This window comes from Betta splendens, chromosome 16, assembly GCF_900634795.4.
Source record: "Betta splendens chromosome 16, fBetSpl5.4, whole genome shotgun sequence".
NCBI lineage: Eukaryota > Metazoa > Chordata > Actinopteri > Anabantiformes > Osphronemidae > Betta > Betta splendens.
In genome coordinates this window covers 16,356,964-16,383,788 of record NC_040896.2, presented here as the reverse complement: position 1 = coordinate 16,383,788, position 26,825 = coordinate 16,356,964, and the positions used below count along the sequence as shown (strand labels likewise).

At 45.7% G+C, this 26,825-nt stretch overlaps 1 protein-coding gene across 3 annotated transcripts in view; it reads right to left on the bottom strand.

The window, feature by feature from the left end:
• The window catches only part of cdkal1 (CDK5 regulatory subunit associated protein 1-like 1), a 137,425-nt gene that overhangs the window by 57,515 nt on the left and 53,085 nt on the right, over window positions 1–26,825 (bottom strand). For all 3 annotated transcript variants that reach the window (XM_041067692.2, XM_029128379.3, XM_029128381.3), the window contains exons 8-9: window positions 19,427–19,530; window positions 402–568 (exon numbers count right to left, since the gene is read on the bottom strand). In XM_041067692.2, coding sequence (XP_040923626.1) covers window positions 402–568; window positions 19,427–19,530 — 271 coding nt within the window. The remainder of the gene's footprint in view (window positions 1–401; window positions 569–19,426; window positions 19,531–26,825) is intronic.

Sequence of the window (26,825 nt, the reverse complement as noted above, 5' to 3'; positions counted from 1 at the left end):
GGCAGATTTTGCAGACATGCAAAAAACACAGAACGCAAAGGAGAGAAGGAATAACAATGTCCATTGTTCCATTGAGAAAGACAATAATGACGCATAAAATGAGGTTGCTAAAGAGGACACAATGGTGCTTAATTGACTCATTAGGAAAAGAGGAAAATGAACTGCACTAATGAATGGAGTATAAGTGGTGCAGCTAAACTGCTTGGTAAGCAAAACAGAAAGACATTTAGTATATTAAATCTAGGCAAAGGAATATTGTTGGCTCACAGAAAGAGATAGCAAAGGGATACTACAGGGAGAACACAGAGGAGGTGTGTGTGCGTGTGTGTGTGTGTGCGTGTGTGTGTGTGTGTGTGTGTGTGTGTGTGTGTGTGTGTGTGTGTGTGTGTGTGTGTGCGTACCTCTAGGTGTTCCAGGATGTACGGTGGGTTGGTCATACCCAGCCTCAGCATGGCTCCTTCAGGAATCTCCTCCACCAGCCTCCACAGCAGCGTGGGCAGGTCTGTCCCTATGTCCCTGCCATAAGCGCCTGTGTCTTCACTGGTCAGCCAGACCTCACACACTCCCTCTACAAAAGAGTCAGACACACAGCAAACGATTAAAAATGGTGTTTTCTTTCAAAATTACAGAGAGACCATCCAGTTTTTTTTTTAATCTACTGTATTGGCAGGTTACAATTTCCCAGCACGAATGCAACACTACAGTAAATCTAGTTGGTATGTGTTTAATAGGCAAAGCTCTGATGTGTTTAAGCGCGGCTCGTCCAGATGTACTCAATATTTCTGGGGGAAATGTAGCGGGGAGGCAAGATGGCTGAGAAATGCAAGAGCGCCTTACTGTATATACAAATCAATATTAGCTGAGGAAAAATAAACACCAGTGGAGACGATAAAAACATCCCAACGCAGGCTACAGTGATGGTCGGTACGTGACCGGAATAGTTTAATTAGAGATTTAAACACTCCATATTCAGTCATTCACTGTACAAACCTTCCCTGACTGCTTTAGCTGTCTTCCTGTTCTGTTAGCAGCATCTTAATATGGTAAGTGTTACTGTATATGCACGTGAATGCCCAACAGAGCAACCTCTACTGTGTTTATAGCTGCTGTTAGACTTCAGGGAATCTCTCAGTTACATTTCATTAATTAAATTCAACTCAATCGCACCTAAGGTAGGTAGAGAAACCTGTGGGAGGTTTCTGATTCAGACCTCTGTTGTGATGATACAATTAACAGGTTCACATATCACTTCTCTCCATGTCTGACATGCAGCAGCTGCAAAAACCCTTTAATTTAGTGATTATAGTCGGCGTTTATTAGGACACAGGCTTCGTTTACTGTACTGACTCAGTCCACATCAGTATTATTTTCCCCATTCTTTTTACTCGTCTCTTCCTATCACTGCTTAAATGCTCCAAGGCTTTGAAAGAGCCTCACTCATGACAGTATTAAAAATACCCACCCTATAAACACGTTCCAGGATTGTGAAGGTCACACACACACACACACACACACACACACACACACACACACACACACACACACACACACACACACACACACACACACACACACACACACACACACACACACACACACACACACACACACACACACCAAGAGGGGCTGATCCACTGGCTTCATGATGAATTAGAGCAATGCTCACTGCTAGAGCTTAATGATCTAACTGTCATTTGCCTGTAGGTCTGGAAATGGTTGAGTGTCTGCTTAAGCTATGGGTTGAGACATATCATGTCAAGCAGGCACACAAAAACCCACTGGCACGCACACACACACACAGTAAGGATGATGTTTGACTAATTGGACATTGGTGTGTGCGTGTGTGTGTGTGTGTGTTATTACTTCCTCTTTTTGCCTGGTCCTTACATCTACGCAGCGCGGCCCCCTCAGGTTGGGTTTGGCCATTTCGATGTGATTGTGTAGGGTTGGGAGTACACGTGTGTGTAGGTGAGAGAAGCATGACTGTTTGAAAGTCTGAACTCGATCGTGACATTACTCATCACCTTTGTTTCATTATGTGATCAATAACACTGCAGTCCATCAAATGCATCTGTTCATTAGCTTCAAAGAATTTGTGTAACTCAAAACGCGGCCTCCGCTTCAGCAACGCGCTTCCTCACAGACCTTCACTCAGGAACCTTAAGGTCTATGCACAGACGCTGTTTAATCAGCTATCACTTATTGGAAACGAATGCTTCACCGTTAACGTCACCGTGAGCCTAATGCAGCGTTCACCCCCTTTAACTCTAGCACATTTTTCAGGTTTTTTTAGCCTGAAAAAGGTGCTGACAGCAATTTCCCAGGGTGGTTAATGTCATCTTGTTTGGACTCAATTACACCACTCCCCCTGTCAAGGTCCAACACTTGTCTGCATCATCTGCATCCCAGGAGTGGGTTTATTTCACCACCCACCTCGCCAGCAGTATCACCGTCTACGTCACAGCTCTGACCTGCCATGATATTTGCCAAGTAATCTCTTAATACAAGGGCAGACCCGCATTAAATTGGCCCAGGAGCCAGATCGGTTCCTTCCAAAACAACATTCCTGTGATTCCACTCACATAACGCTGCCAAGCTACAAACCAAATATACACCCTGCTCATAAAACAGCGCCTGTGACCCCCATGTTAATTGTTGTTTTGAACAAGCCAGCGCTTTGGAAAAGCCTCAGGTGCTTATTCCATGCTACAGTCCTACATGGAGCCCCCGTGGCGTGCTCCTGGGTCCCAGCGGTCCTAGGTATTATTGTTGGCCAGACAGAGGAGCTGTGGCCACCATCAGGAAATGTGCCCAGACAGAGACTGCACAGCTGCTTCCTTTGGCAGCTGATGTTTGCATGTGTACTAGAAAAGTGAGTCACTAACACTGGATCATCGTGGCAAATGTTGGTCATGGTTCTACTGTATTTGTATTATTCTTACTATTGTCAGATTTTTTGTGATCACATCACACTCAAACTAAAATACAAGTGTCCTTATAGTTTCCTCTAAAGTGCTTGACGAGACAAATAATCCAGTATTGTGTAAAATTTCTAATGTAAAATAGTTTTTAAAACCTGCTCAGATGCTTCGTGTCATGGCAAACGTGGATTTAATGCTTTATAACAGGCTCATCTTTATGTGCATATACTGTAATCGCATCTATTAAACATAATCGCCCATGCAACCAATCAAGAAGTACATGACCTCACGGGCACCAATAACAGCTCCGATCCCCCTTCAGGCACATTCACACTTTGACTCAAGGATTTAATAGATCTCATTAGATCCTTTGTGCTGCGCTTGGTTTTAATGCTGTTATTTATAGAGTCTGTGTCTGAGATGTCTTATATGTTAATACATTCATCAGACGACCCCATGCTGCAGCTAACAGGCCATTTGGCTTTTTTAAATGGTTCCAGTCTACACCAGTATCACAAGCTCCCGTTTGGTCATTAGCTGGCTATACATTTTAAAAAAGCACTGTAAAATTACACTTTATAAGCAAGTTTATATTTTACCAACAATACAAAATAATAGTTATGAAAAAAGTTGCAACATGCTGTATAAATAGGACAATAATGATAATGATGTTGTGATTCCTCCCTGAGCAGTTACAGTGATGACCAATTTAATTTACAGATCAAACATAATAGCAAATTAGAAAGAAAAAGCAAAATAGCAAACAGACACACACACTTCTGTGTTTAATAAACATATTTAAACAGAAACAGAGAAAACACACACACACACACACACACACACACAGATCTTATCTACAGCGATGTGACACATTCAACGGTGTCACTGACTTGAAGGCCTGTCTGACCTTCAGTCCCAATCATCCCAGCACTGTCCTCCCCCATCAGCCTCTTCAGTCTGTCTGCCTCCATAGCCCCCCCACCCATCACTGGACGGTCAAAAAGCCTCTGGACCAGCAGAGAAATCAGAAGTGAACCGCTGAAACAACGACCGTGAAGCAGGTTTGCTGATTTAGTTACAGTATCTGCTGCTGTCACCTGATCACTAACTGAATCAGCTACTTGTGCCAGCATCTCCATATGACACACTGGTTAAAAACACAGATGGTACGGTAAAGACTTGAGATTTCTTTTCCTCACCACTGTGCCAGTTTCCACATGGTGGTCGTCCGACGGTGTCTCCAGCAGGTGAGAAACTGGCACGAAAACCTTGATACGTTTTCAACGTTTGCAATTAAAGGTTTAGTATAAATCTGTATGTGAACGTTCTCACTGAAAATTCATGAACTTTGCTAATCTCTGACTCACAGGCAGCAGAAAAAACATGTGCATATAAGCTGCTACTGTACCAACACGTACACACACACGCTGTGCTTCAATCCTCAACACACACGCGCACACGTTGACCCACCGAACAGCACACACTCTAATTGCAGCAATTAAGATAAAGTAACAGCTATTGATATGCTGCATGGATGCCTTGGCAGGTAGCATCACCACCACAAATTAACCTACCACACACACACGCATGCATGCACACACTCTCAGGCATGTTTACACTACACACGTGCGTGTGTATGCACATCAGTGCGTTCATATGCATCCATATGTATGAAATGAACAAACCTACACAATCCACTGAAAAACAACATGCCTTTACTTTGTATGGGAACTACATGCATGACCTGCGCATGTGAGAGGATGCCTGGATAGATAGCGTGTGTGTGTGTGTGTGTGTGTGTGTGTGTGTGTGTGTGTGTGTGTGTGTGTGTGTGTGTGTGTGTGTGGAACAGATACAGTAGGTTGCTGTACAGTACATGCGATAAAAAGAACTTTGACCTTCCCATTGTGCAGCGAGTCAAAGGTACCTAGGTTCCCACAGGTTCAATTGTTTTCTTGCTCTGAGTGATCCAGTGTTAATACACATGCTGATGTGTAATTTAACTTAAGCAGAGTTTTGATTCTGAGCATCATTTGGTTTAGAATGAACGTTGGTTACCATGGGGGCCCACTGCAGCAGTGTGAGTCAGCTGTTCTCAGGCACTGGAGTCGTACTTATTAACACATTTCAACTATGCAACTGACAGAGTGGGTGATAAAAAAACAAACAAACGGGGGAGATAATAAATGTAAGAGAATGTGCAGCAACTCTACGATGAAGGATTTTTGGGGGAATGAGACTAATGTTATGCATGATTTTGTTAGCAATCAACAGGCCTTGTTATCTGCTCTCATTAAGAACTGCTCTCATTACTGTCAGCAAGGATTCAATTAAACAGGGAAGTGAAGTAAAAGATGCAGTTGTCACAATAGGTCAAATTCATCTGTTGACAAATTGTATGTTAATGCGAGTTTAACTGTCCCTGAGCTGAAAGAGAACAGCAAGTAGATTATCACATCATTTCGCAGACTGTTAACTGCACATCTACTACTTCTACTGATAAATGGATTAGAAATTGAATTAATTATCAAAATTGTCACCTGCCAATCTGCTTAACAATCAAATCCTTTTAGCGCTAATTGAAATGTTTGAAGAAGGAAAAATATCTTCCTATCAAGCACGGATTATCCATACTGTTTCGAGATTTGACCCGATGTCAGTCACTCAAGATAAGCAACTCGTTAAAAGCACAAGTTGAACCCAGAGAGAGGATGAATGGCTGATGCGCACATGGATTAGAGGATAGAGAGGTTGAGACACAGCAAGTGTGACAGGGAAGAGTGTCAGAGGAAGCTGTCAGGGGCAGATCCCATCTGCGTAAGCCTCAGAAACCCTACGACGCACAAAAGCCAGTTAGCGCACACACAGCCCTGAACGTAGCCCTGACAGTGCTTTGAAGCTGAGCACCGGCTACAGCTACAGTAGAGTGTACAGCAACACAATCAGAGGAAAGCATGGACGCACATCTAGGCAGAGGTCTATGCGAATGAGTCGCTGAGGTGGTAAGAGTGAATGTGAAACATTCAAAAGCACAATGACAATGGTTTTCACAGTCAAACACAGCTCGGTATATCACCACAAAATAAGATGCAACTCCACGCTGACCTAATTTCTTTGTGCTTTTAATGTGGAACTTTGTGCTTGCAAAGGCACTAATTTGATAAATAACAATACATCTGGTCAGTATTTATGCAAATATATTCAGGACCCACCAGCAGGCATCGTGTTTGTTTTTCGGAATTCAGTGTGTGTGTGTGTGTGTGTGTGTGTGTGTGTGTGTGTGTGTGTGTGTGTGTGTGTGTGTGTGTGTGTGTGTGTGTGTAGGCCCAGAAGAACTTTACACCTTACCTCTGTGTGTCTCTGTATGGTAATTAAGTTGGTGACTCTATAACATATTATGCATTTACTGTGCCACTGTATTTAGGCATCTGCACACGTGTGTGTGTGTGTGTGTGTGTGTGTGTGTGTGTGTGTGTGTGTGTGTGTGTGTGTGTGTGTGTGTGTGTGCCTGTGAGCGGATTAGTAAACATTATATTAATATGTAAACATATGGGGTGTGTTCAGCTTCAGACTAATGACTGGGGTTTGTTTACTAAGTTAACAAGCAGAGGAGCGGATAGCCCATGGGCCGAACCCCCCCTCACTCCCACTCCCACCACCATCCTCCTTTATTTTCAAGGTCTGACAGTACTGTACGTCTGAAGCAGGCAGTTATGTGCAAGTTGTTGACTCATAATCTAGTGCATAAACCAAAGCTATGTAATTTTTGCTTTAAAAGACACAAATTTGATTCAGCTCCATTATTAATGTCTTGCAGTAATGGCATATCCTCAGTACTCATGACTGTGCATTAATAAAACGATTCAGTGAGCCCTCTGCCCCGTATGCAGCATCACATGATGTAACATAATAGAAGGAAAAGAAGTGGTGAAATGAGCAAAGAGCCGAAAATGGCTGATTTACACAGTCCTCCGTCATGAGTACTGAGGATATGCCATTACTGCAAGACATTAATAATGGAGCTGAATTAAATTTGTGTCTTTTAAAGCAAAAATTACATAGCTTTGGTTTATGCACTAGATTATGAGTCCACAAGAGCCGAAAATGTTGCCTGACACTGGCTGATTTGTGTCATGTTTGTAACGTAAATGCACCATCACCCCCCAGTCACGCTGCCTGAGGCGACCGGAAAGGGCACCGACACGTGCTGCTTTGAATCTACAGTGAGTGATTGGACATTCTCTCGCGTTGTTTGTCGGTCTGAGGCTGTCGGCACACAAAGTTGGACCTCAGACCTGACTGGATGGGTTACTACCACAGTACCACTAGAAAGCAGTACAAGCTCAACATCAAGTTATTGCTCAGATATATTTGTACTGTAGTCAGGATCGAGGAGATTTACTGCGAAGCAGAGCTGTGCCCGTGGGGTGTGTGCGCGCACCCCCCACACACACACACACACACACACACACACACACACACACACACACACACACACACACACACACACACACACACACACACACACACACACACACACACACACACACACACACACACACACACACACACGCGGGTCAAAGGGAATCAGGCACAAGGTTTTCTGTAAAGTGACAGATGTGGCGACGGGCTGTCCAGTCAGGCAGAAACACTTGCTTCTTCAGCTGAAGACCTGGAGTGACGTTCAGTGTGTTTAGAGAGAAATGTGCTAGAAAAGACACAAAGAGGGAGGCAGAAATACACTTCACTGTTAAGAGTCAACACATTTTAGCCACTAAGGAATAATTACTGATGTTTACCAAGTTTGAAAGATAAAACTGGTAAAAAAAAATAAAAATTAAAACCTCCATCTCTTTTAGATTAATACTAATTTTAAATGAAAGATATTATGTCAATAATTCTCCCAGTAGTTTAAGATAAGACAGTGCTGTGGCTACGCTCAGACACGCAGACGGAGTCAATGACCCGGAGCAGAAAGGAGGAGGCAGAGAAAGATGCTGAGGGCATGTCGAACACGTGGCAGACGTGTGTGACGCCTTCAACAGTCCTCCCCCCGTCAGCCACGCAGAACTACAGCTAATACAACAACTCGTTGGTGTCACAACTTTGGTTGTGTTCGTTTCTGACGTTGACACAGCACTTTCCCATGCCTGTGTTTGATCTGTGAACTCCTTTGTTTGGTTTCTCCTGCCAATGCTAAATATCATGTAGGAACATGCTGATCTGATAACAGGGCAGACAAAATATACATGGTGAGTGGGTCTGGCCTCGTCATTCGGACTGAACATCGTGTGTGAATCAGATTGTGTTAACACTCAAATATTCTAGATCTCAGGGTACAAAAGTGAGAAACATTAGCATTATTTAAATGCTGACTATGCTGCATGGGCATTCATAATCAACGTCCTGTAACGTTATGTCTAAGCTTAGAAAAGGATGCAACCGTTGGATTCATCTATTTGCCTCTGCCTCTACAGTAATTCTGCCTATATTGAATGTAATTAATACAAGCATAAATTAATATTATCACAGCCTTTTCATAAAACACACTGCTTTAAAAATCTTTCCCTAATAAAAAGAATATCCATATTATAGAGAGTGAAAGGTTTACACAGTCCTGTGTGTGTGAAGAATTAATCATTGTTCAAACAAAGCTTGTTCTTCAAGGGCAATGCCATCTACGACCTGAAGCACTGAGAGGGGGCAACAAGGGTGGGAAGGAATATTTACTAGAGGACACAGACTATTCAAAAAATAAAAAAAAATAAAAAAAAATTCTGTGAGCAAGCGCCTGTGTGCGTGTGTGTGCCTGTGTGCGCCTGTGTGCGTGTGTGCGCCTGTGCGCGTGTGTGTGTGCGTTGTCTCCTGTGGCCCTTTCATGTCATCCAGCACCAGGGGCTTGTGACTGGGGCCACGGGTGGTCCACTATGTAAGAACCGCTTCCTGCAGGGGGTGTGAAGAGACCCCCTGATGGCATCAAAATATATACCACAGGGAGACAAACACAGAGACAGACACACAAACACTACGCCCAACTGTAAGTTATAGGACAGGAGGTGTTTCTGTCTCGCTCTGCTGTATAAATGAAGACTCGCTGGCCCTCCCGAAAGAAGCAGGTGTACAAAAGGATTCATTCATATGGCGAGTGGCACATAGCAGTGGTTTTAAGGGAACCTGTGGCACTCACCAGTTTTCTACTTACTATTTTCTCTTGAACTTGAACTAAATTCTCAAGTAGTTCAAGCCTACTCAGCTACTCAGCAGAGCCACTGCTATTCATCATGATCGGAAACAGCAGGACTGAGAATTACAGTGGCTCCATCTGATTCTAGTCTAACGGGTGCATATCGTCATTCAGGTTAATGAAGAAACAAAAAGTGCTTCTCATCCGCTCACTGTCCACTACCATTTAACAGTGTAACCTGAGCACAGGCTGTTAACTTTGGTTATCTTTAGTTAGATGGCTTTAACACTTAGCTTAATGTGACCTGAATTTATTTCTAATTGTTGGCACCTCTCGACCACTGCATGTGGAGGAGCTGCTTGGTGGGCTCTGCAGGGGAACATTCCTTGTTTCACGCCTGTTATTTTCCGTACTTGAAACAAACATAGCAGCTCAGGCAGCTTCCTGCTGTATGTTCATTATGCCAACAAGTCTCAGCGATGAGCACATCAATATGAAGTACTGTAAGTTCATCAGCCTTAAACATGTAAGATGACTTAAACACTCCTATGAACAAACTAAACAAAGAAAGCCTGACAATACAAACACATTATTCATTTGTAGAGGATGTAATGCTTAAGAGCTGCAAATCAATTTGTAACTGAATCCTTAGAAATAGGTGAAGCAGAGAGAAGTGAGTTTTATATATGTCTGACTCTCAACTTCACTGTAACGTGATCATAAAGGTGATCGATGAAACTAGACACAGCTGCGTCATTTCTTTAGTCCTCTAATAGACTCCACATGCAAACTGTCACCTCACCTGTATTTCACGTCCACGCTCTGGACAAAAACTGGCCTGAACTTCTCATATACACTACTTCTCAGTCACCCATGCACTCTCACATTCACACACTGCACCGGCGCTCACTCGAAACACCAGGAGCAACTTGGGGTTCAGTGTCTTGCCCAAGGACACGTCGACATATCGACCACGGCGAGGGCTTGAACCGCCAACCTTGAGGTGAGAGAACGACCTCCCTACCAACTATATGTTAGTGTGATTTAATGCCCAACTCCTTTAATAACAAAGCTACACATCCCTTAACAGCAGCAAAGATAAAATCATGATTAATACCAAAAATAACCTCATCAGATGATGGATCATTAAAATGTATTTACAAAAAATAAATAAATAATTGTGGATGCATATAACTGCAGGTGTAATGTGTTGTTAGTGGATTTCCCATTCACTCATTACCGAATAATGTGTTGATAGTATGATGATAGTAAACAACGCTGTTATTTATTCATCTGAATGCAGTCAGCTGATACTGTACAGTAGATGCTCATCATTCGTCAGCTCAACAACAGGAAATGAGACACAGGTAGATTAAGAGGGGTTTCTACACAGTGAATAGAGGGATCACATCATACTAAACCTAGAAGAACAGAATAAGTTAGAAAGTGAACACTTAAAAGCGATAAAGTGACTGAAGAAAATGTGATCTGGATCAAAACTCATCTGAAACATCGAAATGTGAGGGAGAGGGAATTGATTGAAATTGAGGCATGATGAAAGAAGGGAAAACGTAATGACTCACAAAGAGAGCAGAATGAAGAGGGACGAGCACAAGACCATGGAATGAAGCACGGCAGTGAGTGAAGTGGGAGTGAGGTGATGCACAGAAACCAGAAGTGGGACAGTTACATAATGGTTTGGATTGAACAGGACCAGAGGATCTCTGTATCATTTGATATCTCTTTCTGCATGTCTTCAGTTTGTGTGAAGGTTTTATTCTCATGTAAACAGGACTTTACACTGTACGTTCACCAACGTGCAGCTGCTGTTTCCTCCTCATTCGCTTTCTGGCACTTTTCAGTCTCACTCCTCAGGCTTTTATTAGCCTCTCTCTCTAACTGGTAATGAGCTGAGCTGATCACAACACTGACGTGAGGTTCAAGGTAATTACAGGTAAAGCAACCAATTAAACCTGATGTGTGTGTTAAGTAGGTGTACAGTCCATGTAATGTGTGTGCGTGCGTGGAGCAGTGTGTGGTAATTAAGGCATGAGGTCAGTGCTTCAGAAAATTAAGAATAGAGAAAATAGGTTTATAGTTTATTTGTGTGTCGGCAAAATAAACCAAACGTCCTTGTGTTATCAATTGATGGTGACTTACTATGGAACCATGACATATTCCCCAAGGAAACTATTGTCTTAAAATTGACTGTAGGTGTAGTTGATATAAAGTAGTGGGTAGCTAAATGGTTAGAATTAACAGTGTATTGTTAAACATTACTCATTGGAGCTCGAAGAGACCAAACAAAGGTTAAAATGGGGTTAAATACTGGAATGATTCCTCCTGGGCTGCCGGATCGCATTCATAATAAATATACAAGCTGATAATATGTCAGTACAGCTGTACACTGGACTCATGTTCCAGTAAAGGCTTAGCTTTTCAATAAAGTGCAGGCGCTTGAACCCGTGGAGCTGTTGGTGGGAGAGCAGGCGTCTGGCAATTAAGCACAGCAAATGGAAATGTGTGTACGGAGGTGAGACAACTGCCCTGTGCAGATAGGTTTACTGCCAGGCCAACGCACTAAAGACTCATTACACTGTACTACTGAGGGCCACTTAATGCCCAGTTGCTTTTTATCATCCACCTTTCACTGATCTGAAGCAATCTTAACCAGTCAGAAATCCACATGACTCAATTATGCCACATGGCAGAAACTTTAATCCCTGCAGGTATCCAAAAGGTTTTTGGCTTGTGGCACTGCCGAAAGGCTAAAGGGTTCAAACAAGGGACTGTGTAGATTAAACGGCCCAATTAATCTCTGCTTCTCCAGTCTCACAAGCACCAAGTCTAGACTTCAAAGTAGCCACAAACTTAAGGGCTTGAGCCACTTGTAGCCTTTTTCTTTTTTTAATACTGGTGTGTGTGTGTGTGTGTGTGTGTGTGTGTGTGTGTGTGTGTGTGTGTGTGTGTGTGTGTGTGTACACATGACTCACTGGGCTTAGGGAAACAACCCTGTAGTCATGTAGTCTGTCTTCAATAGCAGAGTGACTGGTTGTGAACCAGGAAGCGAAGGCTTAGTTGTGTAAGACAAACAATACAGGTATCACAGTGTTTGTACAGTGGGTTTCAGTTAAACTGAAGAAAGATGCTTCCAGCTCAGGACGGACAGAAGTAAAACTATCTCTCAGCTGGTGTAAGTGTCTGTGTTCCTGTAATAGAGCAGAAAAACAAAAAGACTACATGGAATTTTATGAGAAGGAACGGAGAAGTTCCAAGATAAAAATGAAAACATTCCAAAGAAGAAAAACTGAGGTGATTCAAGTGAGTGATCAATAATCCATCATCTCTCTCTGTGAACATGTTCCTTTGGGTTTTATTCTCAAATAACCACAAGGTTAAGGCACAAAAAATGTTTATACATTACTCAAAAGTAATTACAAAAATTGTTTCTGATTCAATCATTACAAGTATTTACAAGTCTACGATAACAAAGAGGTGTCGTTGGGTTTTATTCAGACTTCAGCAGGAAGTCGGTATATTAACAACAGAGTAGCAGTGTGCTTTACGGCTTGGGAAAAGGATAACGCACACAAACACAGCGGCGTTTCGGAGGAAGAAGCGAAAGCCAAATGTGAGTCAGAGGACTTACAGCAGTTAAACATTTTCACAGGCGCAAGTCGACTCCTGGTGTGTGTGTGTGAACGAGTGTGCGTAAAGTCAAACTGACAATAACAAGGGAGAGGAGCCTGGGCGCACGGTCTGGAGCTTAATGAGGCCTAATCCAAGTGTCCTACTGCCACCTATTGACCGCACGCGGTACTGACGGGAGAGACAAACAGATGGAGCACAGGCAGAAGAAATGTCATGAAAGGAAAGAGGGGAGAAAATGGAAGAAAGATGTTTAAGGGGGAAGGAAACTGAAATTAAGACTCCAGACTGGCCCCAAACAACTTTAAAATCTCTAATACGTCTCCATCTGTTGCTTCAGCTGTTTAATTGCTTTAATCATATGTCTTCATGACATAATGCATTAGCTGCGTTTACTCCAGTGAGATGAAAAACAAACTTGCAGAACTACGGACGCTGCAGTGAAACAACGCGCAACATATTTTAGCCACACAATTATTGTAGATTATGGAATTTCAAATTGGTAATCACGCAAACCACCACGTTGTGTGTTTAGTTATACGTTCAGTATCGACAGCAGCGTGTAACATTCAGCAGCGATACTGGGGAAATGCAGCATTACCACAGAAGCCTGGCTCTGATCCCACAGAGGAGAAGGGAGAAGTGAGAGGTGTGGACTCAAGTTCACAGAGGACAGAGCAGATGGCGTCGGCTGGACTTACACAATCTCACGCACACAAACACACAGCGGTGACATAATAGCAGCATGCCAGGTGTGCAGTTGGTGGCCTGCAGTCTGGCATTGACTGCGAGGCGCGTGTGCGTGCGTGTGTGTGTTTGTGCATATCCCGTGCTCCTTTTGTGTGAAAGGGGGCCCCCTATTCACTAGGCTGTGCTGCCAGCCTGGCACTCAATCACAGGACAAGACGCGCACTCAGAGGGAGAGACACACACACGCGAGCACACACGCACACACGCGCACACGCACACACACGCACGCGCACACGCACACGCACACACACACACACACACACACACACACACCGGTCTTTGTTGTCTGTCAGTCCAGACTATGTTGAGAGTAAGAAGCGGCAAAACAAGGCGGCAGAAGCAAATTAACAGTTGGGATTCGAGAACGAAAACAAGATAGGCATTTTAAATGAAAAACAGGCAAAGACCATTTTAAAAAAAGTCCTTTCTTTCAGTGTCTCCCGCCTTTGTACGACTCAGAACACACACGCAGACAGGCACTCGTGCACAACGAGGTGAGGCTGTAGCTGCGATGTCCAACACACACATTACTGACAGTGTACTGACAACAACAACCTCTGACACACTGCATTAATGTGGAGATGAGGCAAGGGGGGGTGGGGGCGTGAGCGGTAACACGCTGCCTGAGACTGCAGGACGCTCTGCTCTGCATCACTTGTGGCTCCCCTTCAATGAGGAGCACAGCCTTTACTCAAACACTTCCAGTCGCTCCGCAGCTACTTTGTGGGGAAGCGCGTCAACCCTCACACACAGTAACGGTTCCAGAGCAGCTTCAATGTGACTGCCTCATAATAAGGAGTTGAACCCCCTCTGGCTTATGTCCACAGCTGATGGATGCACGCGCTTTGGTCATGATCATACTGTAGAGGAGCGGCCATGATTACACACAGATACGCATCTTTCACAGCTGATAAAAGCTCATGCTCTTTGGGGGTCGTGGGCATGGTGGAGTCTGACCCAGCTGTCAGTCAAGCGGGAGGCGGGGCTCACCCTGGACAGGTGACCATCCATCACATAGGCACAGGCAACCACTCACTCACACACACCTCCAGAACCTCCAATCAACATGTGGGTGCAGGTTTTTGTTTTAGTTTTCTTCAAGCTGACTTTACTGGGTATGTTCAGTTTGGACCTTTGTCCTGCAATTCACACTTCCCATCGAAGAAATTAAACTCTCCATGGACCTCTCTGATAAAAGGTTACATCAGAATGATGAAGTTGCAAAAATGTTCTAAAAACATGTTTGTTTTTTTACTGTGTCACAGAAGGTTTATGTGCATGATTGTATGTGTGACTGGTCTGTTTTAAATTTTAATGGGTAAACAGCCAGTTTATGGAAGAAAAAAAAAAAGGCTGGAGCCCGAACAATTTCTCAGAGCAGAGGAGCACACATGGAGAAACTTATGCCTGTGTGAAAAATATCAGCGAGTTATCAGCCTGGAGGAGATTCAGAAAAGCCATTTTTTGCTTCTCCATGAGACGTTTCCCAGAGGATAATGAATCGAGCTGCCACCGCGCGCGCAGGAAATTTGCGTTGGAACTCGCGGCGTCAGCAGTTTTCCCACATGGTCTTTCCAATAGACGGCGCTTCGGCGGTGATGACTCAACCGCAATCAATGTTGCCCATCAGTATTTCAGTCTCTCTATTTGTCTGCATGGGTTTCCATCCGTCAGTCACAGTGACATGTCAGCGCTGTTCCCTAGAATAGATGATCAGCATATCCAGAGCAGCAGTCAATGCAAAAAAGCATATTCACACTGGCTCCTATGTACAGTGTGCAGATGCAACACGTGACAGCTGCTGAGGACAGTCTCTCGTCTGAGCTGCCGGATTCATCGGTTCCACGCGTGTCCTCACATCCAGTGAGTCCGTGACGACGACCGGGGACTCATCGACCGTTCTCGGTCACATTTTAAGCGGAGGGTCAGTGAAGCGGTCAGGGTGCAGATGCATGAATGTCTGCAGGTAGATCTGCCTACGTTTGCACTGGGGCTGTGAATGTAGGGTTAAGTCATTTTACATAAGGGGACAAAGGAAACAGCAGCTGTCAGGTTTAAGACCAAAGCAGGTGATGACACAAGGTTTCAGCTGAGGGTTGTCAGGACGCCAACCTTCGCCGCAGCCCAAATACTGGCGCTGGTGTCGCGACGGCTAAGGTGCATGTCACACACTAATACAGTGTGTCATGTGGGAGAGACGGCGGGGCCTCTGCATCTATGAAGCGTCACATCCTGTTTCAGACGGGGCCGTCTCAACACACCCCGCTGACAGTTTAAAATGACAGGGCGACAAGCACAGCGGGCGGTTTGAGGAGCACAACAAAAATAGAGCTGGCCTGGCGCCCCAAACGTGCGCTCAGGCCGCGACGCCTGCCTCTGCCGCCCCGGCCCCTCGGCTCCAAGGACCCCAGGACGGGGGGTCCGCAGGTCGCAGGGGTCAAAACCCGCCTTGAAAAGCTGATTTATTATTTTGGCCTCGGCCTTTGCGAGGCTTCGTGCTTTCCAACAGGTTTCAGCAGCTTGTCCACTGCTGCGGTGGGACCAGTGATGGGAGACGCGCCTCATATCACAGTGTCAATCCTGTCACTTCTGCTAATGTGCTGACAAGGGGACTCGTCTGCGGGTGTTAAAAGCACAATGTCAGGAAGAGACACACGCCACAGTGACAAAACAGCGAAACAGGCCGCACGCGCCGATCACAACAAACACAGTGATCCCTTCGTCCACCGCGAGGAAGACTCAACTCTAATGGTTTTTGACAGTTAAGTTTCATTAAGGAAGATCCATTATTTAGAGATCACCGTGCAGGTGTCACATCATGACATGTCGAGGAGTCAGGTCCAAAAACAGTGAGGCTGATGATCCCCAAGACGGAGGGACCAGCACTGAGGACTGAGGGAGAGAGAGAGAGAGAGAGAGACAGAGAGAGAGAGAGCGAGAGAGAGAGCGAGAGAGAGGAGGATGAAGGGAACCGACGTGGACCAGAGGAGAGCGAGGAGCAGCCCTGTCGCGGGTTTGTTGGCAGACTGCTGGTACAGTACACCGCACTCCCCTCATGGAGAACACTGCCACGGTGAATTATTCACCCAGAGGAATATGATTAAATATTTCTTCTGCTTCTACACACATGCTTAAGAGAGACACATTCCTCCACCAGCGCACCGACCACGGCTCGATCGCCGCTTCTCCCAACGTCTGTCACACACAAAGCAGCGAGTGCTGTACCAGACCCCCCCCCAAGCGCGCACACCCACAACCTTGTCATTTCCGATGACATCCGGAGCTTCCATTACCTGCATACATTAACAAACCTCTCTGATGTTAAAAATTATACATTCATACATTTGAATAATTCAGATTATTTTAAAAGCTGTGCACTCACTCACGCTTTCTTTTTCCAGATGGAAAGAGAGCTATTTACCTCAAATCGCATTTGAAAAAATCCCATAAATCCTTTCAAAGTTCCCCGAGATAAACCAATCAAACACCCCCCCGACGCCGGCCGAGTGGCCAATCAAAATTAGCATTCATACTCGCAGCCTTTTTTATTCAAAAGACATCAAATAGCAAATCAAATTGCTGGGGCCTATTTGTAAAGCTCAATTTGCTGGCGATAAGAAAAAGGTGGCTAATAGAGTGAGGGAGAAGGGGCACCGCTGCACTGCCATAATGTAATTCCAACTAAAATATTTGATGTAGTAAATAGTATGCCTTTGGTTCATAAACGTGGAAGATGATTGGATACCCAATTAATCCCGAGATGAAATCTGCTTATCACACTCACCAGTGTGTGCGTGTGTGAAAAATATTCAAGAATAATTGTCAACATAATTCCAAAAACTATGCTGGAAGTGGGTGTTGCTGATGTTGCCACGTGTGCGAGTGTGTTTGCATATATGAATAGAGCTGAAAGGCTAATAAGGCTCAGCGTCTTAGACGCAGCCTGCCTAAATGACTGCATTCACTGTAGACGGTGGAACTCTCTCCCTGCTCGTTTCCAACCGTCTGCACAGCATCACACGCGATGACCTCCGGCTTCCTCTTTCTGTGTTTTGATGACAACAGCGAACCGTCTCGGGGACTCGTGTTTCCTGTGTTCAAACAGATGACACGCGTGAACACAGGTCCTTACACCTGACCTCTAAAGTTCCCGCCAACATCAAGTCTACTGCAAATCTAGTTAGACTTAGTCTGAGTGCACGTCAGTATCTGTTCACGTCATCATTTCATGGATATTATCTATGGTCGTCTGTATTCACGTTTTCCCTGGATGAGTGTTGGTGCAGCTCTCAGGTTGAACGCTCACATTACACATGTAACTGTGACTTAGACTTACAAGACCTAAATATTTTCTGGCTCCTCTGTGCACTTCTGTCTTCGGACATTAAGGCGTAAAGGGTGTACCCTCACGCTGTACACACACGCACACGCACACACACATACGTCAGTGGCACAAGCAGCTGGTGAATTTGCCCTTGACTGCTCAACCTGGGGCACCGCAGTGGCATGGATACAGCTGCTGTAAAGGGTTCTGGGTGGAATTCAAGCGGGCCGTGTCCTTGTCCTAGGGTGTATTCGGTGCTGGGTCAGTGCGGATAAACAACCTGGCAACCACTAGGTCTGAGTTATGATCACCAGTGTTGCACTCGTGCACAAGTGAGTCAAAAAAAAAACCCTGCTGCTTCAAAGCCCGGCCTTAAAAGGTGGTGTGACGAACCCAAGCGTGACCAGAGGATGTCGTGAAACCCACAGCGCGTATGGTGTTACAGCGTGTGTCATTAAGAGTTCAGAGCAGTCGAGTCCTAAAGCTCCGGACTAGTACCACAGCCAACAAGTGCTGGTTGAGAGTTCGCTGCAGCTGTTTTCTTAACCAAATACTAAATCATGCAAAAGTAATGCAGCCAAAATAATAAGACATAAGAAATGAATGTGGCCAAAAGCTTAGTGACACATGGAAAACTGAGATCTTGGTAGATGGAGACAATGTGCCAAAACTGCTAAATAGATTCTTCTCCAACTATGGGAATAACAATAGTTATATGTGATTTGCTGTATGAATGGCTGCATCCATGTTCAATCCTTAAATCGTGAATTAATCCAGATAATCTGACGTGCTTAATGTCTTGGGTTGCTGTCAGGAAGAAAAGCTTCATGCAATCATGAAGAACAAACAAACGGATTTGGTTATGGTTTAAAACAAAACTTTTCCTCGGTTTGTTCTACAAGTCATTTACGTGCGTAGACACAGAAACCTTAGAACGAAGGCTGTGACGAATGCACTAGTAAGGTTTGTACAGTAATTAGAGAGATATTTTCAAGATCTCCTCCCACAGATGTTACAGATTTTAGGTTCAGCACACCCACAGAGAAATTCAGAAGGCTGTGTTGATATACAAATCATAAAACCGTCAAGGGAGTTCTCTGGAAGTGAGATTTGTGTTATCAATGTGTGGACTTGCCCTTGACTGACCTGCCCGAGGCTCTAAGAGGCACGGCCTGCTGAGCAGTTGGGAAATGAGGGAGTGTGCTCTTAAGGAACAGATGCCAGGCCACAACAGCTGTTCATCTGGCACAAAACTAAAGTCAACTGGCCGGACCCTCTGCCCAAGAACAAAAACATCAACATGTGTTAGCGGAACCGCCCCCGCTTAGCAGGACACACACACACACACACACACACACACACGCCGCACAACTGCAATGCACTAAAGCCGCCGCGCGTGCAAACAGACAGTGACCTACAAATGACAAAACTCACGAGAATGAATCAACAACAGCGGCAAGAATCCACCAAATAATCCACTTACCGGATTTGCACACTCACCAAGATTCTAGTCATCCAGGACTGACTTCATTCAGCGAACCTTGGAGCACCGCTGCCACTAAAGCTGCTGCTAAAGGAAGGCCACAGGCACGTACTCACCCTGGAAAGACTGCCGGGCTCGCTCCACCAGCTCCTCCACGGGATAGCTGGCCAGGTCCCCCCTGGCGTGCTTAGTCTTACAGTAGGTGCATGCGTTCAGACACCTGGAGACACACAAACAGGAGGCACAACAATTACAGGTCTGTTTACACACAGGCAGTTATATCAGCAGTTTTATTAATATTCGTGATAACAGCTTAATTTGTTTAAGGTAAATTATGTATTACCGTTTCCTTGTTTAAGGAAACAAACTGATAAAATCATGTACAGTGCATATGTTATTCACTGTAAATCATTTACATGTAAAAACAGAATCAACATGTCATTTTGTTTTGCTGTGGAAGAAAAGCAACAGACTGACGAGCAGAATACACAGACAAAAGTACAAATGTGGTGTAAAATCAGAGAGAGGCTTTGTTTATGATGAATGAAGCTTTTCTTCAAGAGCTTTGTGATCATCATTATTCAAAAAGGCCAATAGACAGTTTTTTTCCTGCCCCCAGTTTTTCATACTGGGTTAAAAACATTCAGTTGTTACAACAGCAGTTCTGTTTCACTTTTTGGCAGCAGCTCTCTAGTTTCATGAAACACGGGTTAATCACAGCAATTAGTAAAAAGAATCAGTTTGTGTGAGCGGATCTAAATATTTGAAACATAAAATTAGACCAACTGCAGACACGCAGAGCCAATTCTATTAAGGCTGTGAATAGAAGCACTCTGGTACTTTTCTGCAAACATTGCCATGGCAACGTCACCCCGTCGGACCTCTGACGCCGTCACTTCCAACGCGGAGCGAACCTGAACCGCATGCACCTCACTGTCACAGCCACGGGTAAAAGTGAGTGAGTGACAGAGAAGCGTGGCTTTAACGCACGGCTGCAGCGCTGTGTGTGCCACTAATGGCTCTGTACTCCGCAGCAGCGCTAACTTCCACCCGCATCCAGCACTTCTGCCTCCCGATGCCCGAGAACTCACTGCGGCTGAAACAGAGACTCGCGTCATCTGTCCGTCCGTCTCCCCCTCTCTCGTATCATTGCTTATCTTGGCTGATCGCGCTCAAGACGGCAGCTAGGTCACAGGACGTAGCTGTGGAGAAAACACAGACAGATGGGACCCTGCATGCGCGCACACATGCCCCACCAGGGGGTCCATCCATCTTAATGTGATCAGGCCCAGCTGAGTGGATCACACCAACATTAATCTCCGGAGACAGCCAGTGGCTCCTGTGTGTGCGCGCTGCTCTTCCCCAATTATCTGCATGCGTGTTCGGGGGCCCGTGAGTGCGGGGCTGGACATTTGTACAGTATCACAGTAACGCGTTGGCAGGTCAGACCAGCGTGCAAAGACTGCGGCGACTCAGAGAGCGGAGACGAGGAGCTTTTAATTACAACTTAAAAACACCAAGATCAACAACATTAAGTTGCCCAGAGGCACTAGGCAACTAAAATAAACCCAAATATTCGTCTTTATCAACCCTCCATGGTTTCCCCTCCTTTGTTTCAGCTCTCTGGCTTCTACTTCTTCCTCTAATTAAACCACAGAAGTAGATGCTGTACCTGACAACAGTGTAGTTCATCATGGTGCTTCAGTGAGAGGTTACCTCCCTGGTGTGTGTGTGTGTGTGTGTGTGTGTGTGTGTGTGTGTGTGTGTGTGTGTGTGTGTGTGTGTGTGTGTGTGTGTGTGTGTGTGTGCTTCAGCTTTGTAAAAGGTAACAAAGAAAGGAAAACCCGGCGGTTCCTCTATGCGTTAGTAAACCTCCCTCGACGCTCGCGCACATTGGCTGGATGCTCACATATGCAGATGCTGCGTCTTTCTCCCCCTGGAGAAGCTCCCTTGTGTAGCGTTTTAAAGACAGACCGGGGAAGAGTTGAACTGGGACAGGTTCTCGCAGTGATAAGCATTTGGGGTCTAGGCGTTAATTAGGTAGCCGGCTGCGTGTTGGTGGGGGTTTGCATTGTACCCGCTTGAAGATGCAATTAGGAAAACAAAGCTTAAACGGGGCGAGTTGGTCCGCGTGCCTCGCAAATTGCAAACCAAGATTACTCATTGCGCTTATTGTTGGGAGTGGGATCGGGGCGGAGTGGGTATATGAGGACGCAAAATCTTAAAACTGCTATTATACGAGTGAACAAAGCCTCAAGCCTGTAGATTTACTGTTGGTGTCATCTCAAAGTCAAAGTGGAGGTTGTGAAATAATGTGGAGTCAAGTAACAAAGAATGCCGGCACAATGGAGTAAAGACCTATTAGGAGCAATGAATGGAAGATAATTAGTTATTCAGAGAAGGTCTGGCAGCTAAATCCAAATTATCCTTGATACACTGACATGACTAAAAACCTGGGTGCATTCAAGTTGCCTGGAAACTTTGCATGCATACCAATAACCTTGTGCAACTTGGAGGGTGATGCACCGCGCGTGGCGCCAGCTCGCTTTTTTAGGCAGCGTCCTTTATTGAAAGGCAAAATTCTGCTGCAGCCATAATAGAAGTGAGGAAACACAGAAAGGAGTGAGCCGACGCAGACACGTCTCCACCTTTGGCTCCGCTCACTGAAACGCGCCGCGGATGACGGCGGTTTTATGGGTGAAGCTGCGAGGCCGTGCTTTTCTTTTGTGCGGCTTTTAAAAGGAGCCGGTTCGTTGACCAGAGCGGAGTCGGCTTCTATCCTGCCAGTAAGTGCTTCTAGTCGGGCCGTCATCTCACACAATAGCGCCTTTGCATTTGGAACTTATTGGAAGTGTGTGTGTGTGTGTGTGTGTGTGTGTGTGTGTGTGTGTGTGTGTGTGTGTGTGTGTGTGTGTGTGTGTGTGTGTGTGTGTGTGTGTGCTCTCTTTCATGTGTGTGCGGCCAGCGTGCGCGTGACTGCGTGCCCTCGTGCCCTCGTGCAGCTGGGTCCCATTCCTGTCAGCGGTCAATTCGGGCCTTTGTGTCTGGCATCTTGAATTCTGATAGTGGTCTCGTGGTCGCAGTGCTACACACTGTGTTTATTTGTGTGTGTTCCAGGGAGTGTGACCTTACATGTCTGCAGTTACTGCAGTACAGCGGCCTCGCTCCATGTTTTGACTGGAGACTGGAGAGAAAACGTGCGTGCGTGTACATGTAGGTGGAACCACGAGCCCACGTCTACACAGGAATCGTGCGTGTTTCCCAACTCCTTGTTTTGTCTGTAGTCGGACCTTGAGAGAGCGCTCGCCCCGCGCCGCTCGGCCCATTGTTACCGCACAGGAATGCTGCTTTTTGGCGACGCAGGCGGGTTGATTAAGTGTTGGGCCGGCTGACCGGCTCAGCGGGGGGCTGGATTTATGCTGAGCGATGCACTGAGGCTCTCCCTCTGCTGACAGTCAGTCTGAGTGAGGAGTAAAGTGATCAGGCATCGGGGAGGTTTAAGCCCATCTACTGTACAGTGAAGGGAATAAGAGTAGATCTCCACTAGTCAGTTGTTGCTTCACAAGGTGAAACGAATGCTCCACACACACACACACACACACACACACACACACACGCTCTGTTTTCATCCCACTGGTTCACAACAATGCAAAGCAATCCTGCAGATAATTACTTGGCCTCGCTGACCGGCTGAAAGCAACAATGGGAGCGGCTTCATCAACAGCGCCGCGACGCGTGGACACGCACAACACGCAACGCGGTATCACAGGACGCGCACGCAAGCCCGCGGAGGCCTCCTCAGATTCCTCAGGTTCAACTCACAGCACGATAACTTAATCTGCAGGATCGCGCTCCTGTCTGACAAGCGTGCGCCATTTAGCTCTTAGAGGGACACGCGCGGGGGAAACGGGTCCGCGCGAAGTCGCCCGCCGAAGACGAGCAGTTGTGCGTCTGTGTGCGCAAATTGTGTTTGGCCGTGACACACTGGGGCTAATTCACTTACTCAGGGGTTCGGTAGTATAATGCCTTGTAATGACACACAATCTCATTTTGTCCAAGGAGACACATCAATCTTTTGGATTTACTGTGGGGAGCGGAGTCTCTCCTGGCGAGAGAGCGGGGCGAGCGAGAGAGAGAGAGAGAGAGAGACGCTGAGCGTTTTAGCCATGTATTTGTGTGTTTGAGTGTTAAGCAGTGGGAAACAGGGAAATGGAATAATATGTTCAGACCAGTGGAGCTGAAAACTACCCATACATTGGTTTGATAAACAGCAGCAAAGGCCACTGTGTGCGTGTGTGTGTGTGCGCGCATGTGTGCGTGTGTGTGTGTGTGGGGAACAAAATTGAAAAAGAAAACGACGATTTCTTTGCAGAGTTGTGTATTTGTCGAATCTTTGAAGAAAAAAAAAAACCTGCGCCTATATTGTGCATCCATGCATTTACACGAGGCGACACGTACGTGTGCGATCAAAAACCCCTGTGTAAACACCACCACTGCTCTGTAGCTCCACTTTCTGAAGCACATCAGCACATTTCCCCTCGTTCGCCGCCGCCGCTGCAGCTTCACTCGGTGCATTTTCACTTGTGCTCTCCGGGGACCAAAACGGCGCCGACAAGAAAAGATGAGACCAACGCGCGACAAACACCTAAATGAAAATGCAGCGGAGTAGAGCGGCGGAACGCGGCTTGTGTATTTGTTTTTAAAGTGAGGAAGCGATATGGTCAAATTATCTGCAGTGAATTTCATTTCGAGTCCCAGTGGTGGATATTACAGAGTCTCAAGCCGGAGCAGATACGCCCGTCTTAAATGCTGTGTGAAGTGTGTGCGAGGGATACCGGGGAACGGAAGGAAGGAATCCTCCCGCGGCTCCACTCGTTCTGAATGTGGGACATCTTGTAAACGCTGCATTCTCTCAGGCATTATTCACTTTCAGAAATAAAAAATAAAAGCGAGACCTGCTTCAATTTGCTTTTAACTCGGCTAATGACGCGTCCTTTCTCTCCTTCTGCCCTCTGAACTGTTCAAGCTGAGCTGCTGTTTGTAGGATACGGGACCTAATCCAACAGCGAAGCACAGAGCTCTGATACACTGTGAAGCCTTTGCTTCGCCTCAATCACGACAGGTCAAGAACACTGCTGGGGCTGAACACTAATAGGGCTGGTGCTAATTGTAATGCACTGGAGGCCACTACCCCCCCCTCCCACTTCAAGGATCTCACTGTACGTGTAACTCAGCAGCCAGGATTGCTGCCACCATCACTGCTTCCCACACCAAACTGGTCATCCACTGCTTTGTCCTGTCACCAGTGGGCCTGCTGGTGCCTGGCTGCTACACCCAAGCGTCTACTGAAGGTGCCACTTCACTGAATAGAGCACCTATGTAGCAGGGAGATTAATAATCTGCAGGCTTGACCTGAATCATCTAAAATCTTTTACATACAAGAGTTACTAAATGTCTATTGAAAGCCCAAACATCAGCGTGATGAGATATTCACAATGGCTCAATGTCTACTTTAAATTAGACTTCCATTTAGTAAATAAATACGTTACATCTAGTGGCAGAAGGTGAAGCACACAAAGCGGAGCCTCTGAAAGGATGGAGACAAACAAAGCGAAGAGGATCAAATGCAGCATTGCTTCCAAGGTTATCCTTTATGCTCCCCGTATGCGTGATGCCAATAACTCACTAAGAAATGTCTACTCTCCCTGTGACAAATACCAGAATGCTGAAATGTATTATCTATTAAAATCCATGTTCGCGCCCATTCAATTGATGCCATCACCTTTATTTGTAAACCTCCCGCACACTTAACATGGTCGGCATCTAACCCACACAAAGACGAGCAGGAGAGAAGGGAAAGACAAGCAGCATCAGACAACGGATTAGAACATCGAAATACTAAATGATAGTAATACTGTGCAGATATACATCATCTGAGCTCTGCACGAAGATAACGGCTAAACCTGGTTTTCCCTAACAGTGTTTTAAAGGCACTGGGGGCCGTCGTATCAGCATTAATTCAACCAACTTAATTATTTGCAGCGAGGTGCGAGCTACAGTGGCAGCGCAGCAATCACAGCGCAGATCAAGAGCAGCCGTGAGCCCATCCGTCCCCGCGTGTGAGGCAGCTCTCCCAGCCTCCCCCCGCGTCATCCCGTCTACCTGCTTGCCTGGAGGATAAATACGATCAAGTGGCTTATTTGTTTAGGGTTGAAGCGGAGGATCGTTAACGCCTGACTTCAGCGCGGCACAGGAACAACAAGAGGTTCCGCCTGTCAGAAATGTGATTAAACAGAAAAGAGGGAAAAGGCAAATAATGAAATGTAATGAGCTGTATATGCGAAACAGGGGCGGCGTTTTTCTTTTTCTTTACTGCCTCAAGTTTAACTGCAAATTTTCACCCCACCAAGCACAGGAGCAAACACACACACACACACACACACGCACACACACACACACGCACGCACGCACGCACGCACGCACGCACGCACGCACGCACGCACGCACGCACGCACGCACGCACGCACGCACACACACGCCCTTAATGATCCATTCTGACTGAGCGCCTGTAAAGTTCTTGTTTATGACGCTGAGACATCACAATTCAACTTGCTCACAAAAGGGTTTTACTGTTGCTGACAAAACACATGCGCGCACACACAAAGAGCGAGAAGGGACAGTTTGTGGCTCGGGGCAAATCGCGCACACATGCACCAGCTTCTCTAATAATATCAAGTGTGCTCAAAGTGGGACACAAAGGAGAGCATTAGAAAGACACTGTCTAGTCTCTTTCCAGTCTCGGGCTCAATGAAATAGGAACTTTGTCCTCAGGCTCATCTGTTTACATAAATAAAGGCCTTACTGGAAAACTACAGAAGCATGAATGTAAGGAACAGCCCAGACTGTGTGCAGCGACTGGACCGTAGGCCAGTTACAGAGCACACAGGGCGGTGGAGCTGCAAATAAACACTGATCAGTTTCTTTCATCTAACTTTCATTTTTATACTGACCTGATTCAACATTCATAAACACAAGGTGGGAATACAGTACATTTCTGTCGTACTGTGGTGAATTCAAACGTTCAACGTGTTGAGATTGGACCATTAGCAATATCTCAAGAGGCGTGGCTGATTTTCTTTAAAAGCCGCTCCTCCTTGGCATTTTCTTCAATCGTGGTGAAAACATTTTAAAATGATAATTTTAAAAATGACTTTAAAGGGAAGAAGGGAAGTCGACCATTTTTTTGGTCCATCATCTTATGGTTCATTAAAGCCCGTGTCCATGTCTTTGAGCACAGACTGTACTGCTTTTATCGTGGTTGCACTTACCAGGTTAAAGGTCACAGCTTCAGTTACTGTACAGTAGGTGAAGTCACATGTAAAGTTTATCCAGACACAAATGAAGAGTGCGTTTGTTGTCAGAAGACAGAATGCACCTGGGCTGTTCTTCTGCAAGTACTGTAGAAAATGAATTTAACCCTAGTCTCAAAGACGCAAACCACTTGCAGCTGTCTGT